Source organism: Tupaia chinensis, unplaced genomic scaffold (genome assembly GCF_000334495.1).
Source record: "Tupaia chinensis unplaced genomic scaffold, TupChi_1.0 Scaffold144346_1, whole genome shotgun sequence".
Taxonomy (NCBI): domain Eukaryota; kingdom Metazoa; phylum Chordata; class Mammalia; order Scandentia; family Tupaiidae; genus Tupaia; species Tupaia belangeri.
The window spans coordinates 1,426,142-1,434,284 of NW_006204205.1; the positions used below are offsets into that span (position 1 = coordinate 1,426,142).

Genomic DNA, 8,143 nt, shown 5'->3' on the forward strand with positions numbered 1-8,143 from the left:
CCCGCCCCAAAAAAAAAAAAAAAAAAAAAAAAAAGGAAGGAAAATAGAGGGCCAGCCAGAGGCATAGTGTTAAGGTGGCTGGATTCCACATAATCAACTGCACAGTTTGAGTCCTGGAACCGGTGGCTTGAAAAACATGCTGGGCACGTGTGCATGTGTGTCCAAAGTCCCAACAGGATAATGGAGAAGGGACTGTGGTGTGGCTAAAACCCCTGAGGGATGATTTCTCACTTTCTCTATCTCTTCTCTGTCTCTCTCTAGCAAGCATATGTGGCCTATGGAAAAAATTTAAAAGAAGAAAATGGAGAGAAAATTGGATAGCTGCATAATCTATTTAGATGTTAATTATAGCATACATGTGGTAGGGATAAAAAGGTATTCAGCATAATTCTTTCAACTTTTTTTCCCCCAAAGAATTACTTAATTCCTTATTTATTTATTTATTTTTACATTTGACCAGAGAGGAACAGAGTGAGAGACAGAGAGAGAAAAGGTGAGAAAGCAAGCCGCCAGGTCCAGGACTTGAACCGAGGTTGGCCATGTGGGAGTCCAGTGCCCTTAACCACCATGCCACCCACTGGCCCCTTATTTCAACTTTTGTGAATTTAACAATTGCTGATACAATGGGACCAGCAGATGGCAAAATGGATACATCGCTAAACTCCCATGTAGTCAACTATGGTTCAAGTCTTAGACCCAGTGGCTTAAACTCAGGCAGGGCATATTTGTGTGCGTGCCCCAGATCCTGAGAAGAGAATGGAGGAGAAGGGATTGTGGCGTGGCCATTCCCTTTGGGGGGTGATTACTTGCTTTCTGCCTCTCTGTCTCTTTCTGTCTTTCTGGCAAACACACACACCCTATAGCAAAACCTCTCCAAAAAAAAAAAAATTGCTGTAATGAAACTGTAATTTTGCTGAGAGAACGTATAAAGTCACCCCAGCCAGTGCATGGTGGTCAAGGTGAATGGATCCCACATAGCTGACCAGGTGGTTCAAGTTCCAAACCCAACAGTTTGGAAAACACACCAAGAGCATGCATGCATGCATGCATGTTTGTGTGCACGCCCAAGATCCTGAGAAGAAAATGGAGAAGCAATTGCGGCATGGCCATCCCCGCTGGGCAGTGCCTTCTCACTTTCTCTCTCTTTCTCCAGGGCACATGCTCCCCATAGCAAGTTGAAAAAAAAAAAAAAAAAACTAAGACCACTTTCTTGATCTCCCTTTCTCTTGTCTCTCTCCAGCATGTGCACATACCCTATAGCCAAATAATAATAATAATAAAAAAAGAGTATAAAGTCTCCTTTCCTTTTCTCTTCTCATTCAGCTACGTAACTCATCCATACCTCTATCAAAATAACCACCGTCAGGACCAGCAGATGGCGTAATGGTTACACGGCTAGTCTCCCACATAGTCGACCGCAGCTTGAGTCCTGGACCCCACGGCTTAATACTCACGTCGGGCACATGTGTGTGTGTGCCCAAAATCCCGAGAGGAGATTGACAGTATGTGGCCATCTCCCCAGGGGTTGATTTCTCACTTTCTCTTTCACTGATGCTGTCTCTTTCTCTCCAGTAAGCGCACAGACCCTAAGGCAAAAACCTCTAAAAAAAAAAACCTGAAGAGTGTGTTGTTATTAAATGTCCAGTAAAGAGCACAGTAAAATAATCAAACCCGTTTTTAAATGTTTTTATTATAGACAAAATTAATAACTAGATTCACTAAGTAATTAAATTGAACAGTTTTCTTAGGAACTACTAATCAAACTGTTTTGAGGGACCATTTTTCTCCCCCAATCCACTGTGGACTAACATTTTTGTAACATTAAAAAAATGTCATGGTGAACTAGCAGGTGACATGGAGGTTATGGCAGCTTGAAAATCACACCAGGTGCGTGTGCTTGTGTGCACATGCATGCCTAAAAATCCTGAGAGAATGGAGGAGAAGGAACTGCAATGTGGCCATCTCTGTGGGGGCATTATTTTTCACTTTCTCTCTCTCTCTGTCTCTGTCTCTTTCTGGTGGGGATATGTGCCTGATAGCAAACTTAAAAAAGAAAAAAGTTATGGCAAGCCAAATTGCTATAAGTTTCTAATTATTCATTTTTTGAACTTAACACATCATAAACAGCTTGAACATAAAACTAGTGGTCAAACCACACTTTGAATAACACTAATTTAGACTAACAGGACTCAATTTTTAAAAATTCTTAAAATTAATTACTCATAAATCAACCTAAATACATCACCATAATTTAGGAAAAAAAAAAATTTACCTTGGGAAAATATTTGTATAGTCCCATGTACGCGAGTTGTAAAGTAAGAAATGGAGCAAATATGGACTGTGAAGATAGAAGATAAAATTAAATATTTCCAACATAATCATTCAAATCACAATAAATTTAATAGCAGCTATCAAATTCTGAGCAAAAATTCTTAGTAAAATATTTTTATGACTGAAAGTAATCTTGTTTCTGCACTAAAGGGAAGTAAAGAGATTTGATTTCTTAGCCATAAAACACATTTTTCAAGTCATACAATTCTGAGAGGAGAATGGAAAAGGGACTGTGACGTGGCAGACCTGCAGGGGCTGACTTCTCACTTTCCCTCTCTCTGTCTCACGCCCTGGTGGGGAAAAAAAACTAAAACAAAAAACTTATCTTTAAAAGTATTTAAAGTATTCAATGGTGATAGAGATGTAACATAAGTTATGCAATACGTCTCTCTCACCTAGACAGAATTAACTGACAACCTGCAAGCACACATAAAAGGCTGGCACTCAAAACAGATGCCATTCGTTCCTCGGACTTTGGGGCAAAGAATTAACTCACACAACACCCATCTCTGGCCCTTAAATGTAGAGCTATTCTCTATAATAGGTAAAATGGTTTGATCTGGCTTCTCAGACATAACAGAAAAGGTCAAAAAATAACATTCAATTTACACAATTATTTCTAAAATTAAAAATAATATAAAGGGAATAAAGGGGCAAATATTACTAAGTGCATTAGGTTGAGAGCTGTTGACATACAGTTGAAAATCTGCCAAAGAGAGAAAACTCGAAAACCAAAGCAGAACTAGCCTAATGATTAAGGGAGCCAGATCCCACTAGCCAACTGCAGTTTGAATCCCAGCCCTGGCAACTTGAAAAATACAAGGGGTATTTGTTTATGCATGCGCCAATCCTGACAGAATGGAGCTATGGAGAAGGGAGTGTGGTGTGACCACATCCTATTGGGGAATGTTTCATCTCTCCCTCTCCTTCTTTCTCTGGTACACATATGCCATCTTGTAATTGAAAAAAGAAAAGAAGGGACCAGCAGTTGGCATAATGGCTATGTCACTGGACTCCCATGTAGTTGACCACAGTTCGAGTCCTGGACCAGGTGGCTTTAACTTGCGCCGGGTGCATGTGCACGCGTGCCCAAGATCCCGAGAGAATAGAAGATAAGGGATTGCAGTGTGGTCATCCCCCCTGGGGGGTGATTTCTCACTTTCTGTCTCTCTGCTATAGCAAAAAGCTCTCAAAAAAAAAAAAAAAAAAGAAAGAAAGGAAAAGAAAAACAAACAGGAAGAAACTTCACAAAAAAAGCACAAAATAGGACATAATTTTAAAGCATTAAAGTATATGGCCCTTTAGATAAGAGGGAAAAAATGCTGCTATATAGCTCACTGAGGAAAAAGATTTGTTAACAGACTGTATTCAGAAAATCATTTGCATATTATTATTTTTATTTTATTTAATTTTATTTTTTTGCCAGAAACACACATGCTGGGGGGAGGAGGGAAGGCAAGAAAGCCACCCCCTGCAGGGCATGATTACACTGCACTCCTCCCATCACACCCTCTTTTCAAGATTTTGGGCACGCTCAAATGCCTGGCATGTTTTTCCAATCTAGTGGGTCTAGAACTTGAACCATGTAGTTGACCACATGCGATCCAGCCATCTTAGCCACCAGGTCATGAGCTGGCCCTAAATTTTTAAAATGTTTTGCTTAATGATATAATCCTTAATTATCTAGAAAATGAATTTATATGCCTGACACATGGTAGAGATCTTCAAAATGTTACTGAATGGAAATACCTCAAAGAGCAAAACACTGAGCTATGCCTTTCTGTGTTCTTCCATGTATTATAAAAACAAAAAACAGGGACCAGCAGGTAGCATGGTGATTAAGGTGCTGGACACTCCCATATGGCTGACCATGGTTCAAGTCCTGGCTTGCTTTCTCACTTTCCCTCTCTCTCTCTCTCTCTGTGTCCCTCTCTGGTCAAATTAAAAATAAATGAATGAATAAATAAACTTAAATTAATAATTCTTAAAAAAAAAAAAAGACATCACTGTGATACTACAACATTACAAAGTGCTGAAATGTGTTTTAAGCCACAGAAAAATTATATCATATTCGGGACCATAGGAACTGCACTTGTAACTTCCAAATATTTGAAAATGGGTAATTAATATACAGTATATCTAGACCCTTAACCCTTCAGTTCTGGAATGAAATCCCCTAGGTTCCAGCTGCCATTTAGTAGCTGTGTGACTGCGGGCAAATGATTTACCCTCTCCGGGAGTCTTCCTGCCCTCACCGATACAAATGATACCTAGGTTCATAAGGGCGAGGATGAAATAATTATACTCAAAACACTTAGAATATAATAAGCACTGGCACATAGGAAAGAGTTCCGTAACTATGATGCTTAGGCTCAGTATCTAAATTGAACATGTCATTGTATAACTAGGATGAATAGCAAAGTTCGTAAAACATCTCCAAATAGCCAGTGGATCTAGTAAATAGTAAGACACTACTGGCAATACTTCTGTAGACTAAAACACCCATGAGTACAGCCAACTTGCACTTTCTATTAAATCAGCTTAATAGTTTATAGCTCTTTTTCTTACCAAGTATTTGCAAACAAAAGCTCTCACTCCAAGAGCAAGAAGAGCACATCCCACCAATCTAAATATTCGGAAAGAGTCAAATTCTTCTGTTGAACTTCCATCTTCTTGACTAGGTTTTTCACTAATCAGCTGTTTCCTTAGCTTCATTGCTTCTTCAAATCTGGAGAGGTACTGTTCCAGGCCGTGGCGAGAACCCCTCTGGACAGTGTCTGCTGTCAGGTCCCCTCTGTTCCGCTGCCGGAGCTCCAGGTTCACCTCATTACCGCACTCGGGTGGTTTAATGAAAGAGTCCAGTTTGTCTCCCAGCTGGGTCCCCTGTACTTCAGCCACACCACCCTGCTGGTCGCTTGTTCCTGCACTGACTGCATCACCCAGCACCACTCGCTTTGAAACTGAAGGAACATTGAGGGAGTTCAGTTTATCACTGTCCTGCTGCTTTGATTTTGTCTGACTTTCTTCTTCTGAGAAAAGAAATTTAAGAACCTTAAGTAGTACATACTGGCAAACACCTTACATATTAAAAAAATATGCTGCAATTAGAGGGGCCGGCAGAAGGCATGTTGACTAAGGGCGCTGGACTCACACTTGGCTGACCATGGTTCATGTCCTGGACCTGGAGGCTTGATCTCTCTCTCTCTCTCTTTCTCTCTGGAAATGTTAAAATAATAATAAAGTTAAATAATTCTTTAAAAAAAGTATATATATATATATGTATATATATATATATACACACACATATATACACACACACACATAGCAATTAGAATGCATCAATGTCTGATTCTAATAAATACCACTTCTGCATAAAATGAAAACTAATTTCTTTCTCTACATCCTCAAAATACACCACACAGCACACAAAGAGTACTCCTGCAGAGAAAATATCCAAACTTCTTTGGTAGGTATAAGACTGGTAGAGAAACTAGAAGATGCATTCAGAGATGGAGCTAGCTGTAATTATGACCTACTGTTCATGGATAGTGTATCCCAGAAGTATGACTGCACTGCCTGCTCTTTGCCTGCTCTAGCTTATTTGCTTAAAAATAAAAATCATTAAACTTTTAAAACTCTATCCAAAGCACAGGGTGTGGCATATCCTACTGCTATTGTTTACATAGCCAGGCAGCCATTAGGAGGTACCAAAGCACTTTTAGATGCTGCTCTGGTTTAAAAAAAAGGAAAAGAAAAACCTTTAAATACTGATAAAATTTTCTAAGCAAAACAACAAATTATACAAAGCACCTCAAGAAGATCATAAATAATGCTTTGGGAAAGAATAAATACCCTGATACTGACCATTAAAGGAAAAAAACATCTAAGTATTGTTTTGTTTTGTCTACAGGGCACATCTCTGGCCAGAGACAGAGAGAGAAAAAGAGAAGGAAGCGAGACATCTCTCCTCTGAGGTGACAGCCACTCCACAATCCCTTCTCCTTCATTCTCCTCTCAGGATTTTGGGCAGGCAGGCATAGGCAGCCAGAATGACCCTCTTTTATTATTCTAGAAGAATATGAGATAGTGCCCTTGGGGGTCAGCAAGTGGTATGGTGGTTAAAGCACTCCCAACATGGTCGACTGTGGTTCGAGTCCCAGATCTGGTGGCTTGCTTTCTCATTATCTCTTTTTCTCTCTCCCTCTCCCTTTCTCTGTCTCTCTTGGGTCAGCATACATGTCCTATGGCAATTAAAAAAAAAAAAAAGGCAACAATAGGGACCAGCAGTTAACATAATGGTTATGTCACTGGACTCCCATGTAGTCGACCACGGTTTGACTGGACCCGGCAGCTTAAATTCACGCCAGGGACATGTGTGTGCGTGCGTGCCCAAGATCCAGAGAGAATGGATTGCGGTGTGGTCACCCCCCCGGGGGGTGATTTCTCACTTTCTGTCTCTCTGTCTGTCTTGCTAGCGCACGCACCCTATAGCAAAAACCTCTCCAAAAAAAAGAAAAAAAAAAAAAAAGCAACAATAATAATTCTTTTCTTAAAGGTTTACTTTTATTTTTTTAAAGAATTATTTTATTTAACATTATTCATTTTAATTTGACCAGAGAGGGACAGAGTGAAAGCAAGAGCGAGAGAGAAAGAGAGAAAACAAGCCGTCAGGTCCAGGACTCAAACCATGGTCGGCCATGTGGGAGTCCAGCGCCTTTAACCACCATGCCACCTGCTGGTCCCTACTTTTATTTTATTTATTATTTTTTTAAAAAATTTGAGCAGAGAGAGAGGGAAAGTGAGAAAGCAAGCCACCAGGTCCAGGGCTCAAACCACAGTGGGCCATGTAAGAGTCCAGCGTCCCAACCACGATGCCACCTGCTGGCCCCAATAAATAATTCTTTTAAAAAATATTTTAAAATAGTGCCCTTACCTCTCCTTTGATCTATCTCTTAAGTTCTGAACTACATATCCAGTGGCTCACAGGAGATGGGGGAGATCTAGGGAGTTTGTGATCGGTGACCTAAGGTCAGTTACTAACAGAAACACTCAACGAACACTCTGAACACTAGGGCCTGTTAAGTGTTCAATTAAATTCACATGAAAAAAATTAAGAAACTCATGGGACATGTCTCGAGGAGAAGGAACTCTCCTTCGGTCACCAATCGCATCGATCTCAGTTGGCCCTCGGGAGGGCACGTCGCATGTGCAGGGCCGAGGTTACCGAACAGACACTAAGTAGGACGAGAAGATCCAGATTCCCGACCCACGCAGGCCGGACCAGGGAGCGCACCACAGTGACAAGCGTAACGGGGCGGCCAAGGATTACACAGCAAAAGGCGAAGGCAGACAGACGCTGGAAGGAAAAGCATCAGCGACCGAGGGAAAGGAAAGCAGTTCTCCTGAGGAGCGTGGTGGCCAGAGCAGTCTGGGGGTACCTCGTGCGCCCCTCGAAGACGAAGACGAGGGGGTGGGTTAGGAAGCAAGGGCTGTCACAGAATAGGGGACGCAGGAGCCTCAGCTCCGCAGCCGGGACGGGGACGATCTCAGGGCGAGGCTCCCAGGCAACTGGGGGAGAACGAGAGACATCAGGGGTTAAGGAGTCAGCACGCGGGACACCACCTAAGGGGCGGGGACAGGACGGAAAGGTCAGCAGAGGTGGGTGTCGAGAGAGGCAAGGATGATCCTGAAGGTTCAAAGCGGTGGGCGGGAGGCCGAGAGGAACCCAGGCGCTCACCTGCGCCGCTCCCGGGCCTGTGGAAGCCCATGATGCGGTTGATGCGCTGTTCCGAGTTCATGAGCAGCTTTCTCC

General features: G+C 41.9%; 1 protein-coding gene across 1 annotated transcript in view; it reads right to left on the reverse strand.

The window, feature by feature from the left end:
- CAMLG (calcium modulating ligand) overlaps positions 1-8,143 on the reverse strand; it is a gene marked incomplete at its 5' end in the record, with an annotated part of 12,242 nt that extends 4,099 nt beyond the window's left edge. Inside the window, 3 exon segments of the mRNA XM_014583602.2 lie at positions 2,273-2,338; positions 4,900-5,360; positions 8,069-8,143. Of these exon segments, the coding sequence (XP_014439088.1) occupies positions 2,273-2,338; positions 4,900-5,360; positions 8,069-8,143 (602 nt within the window).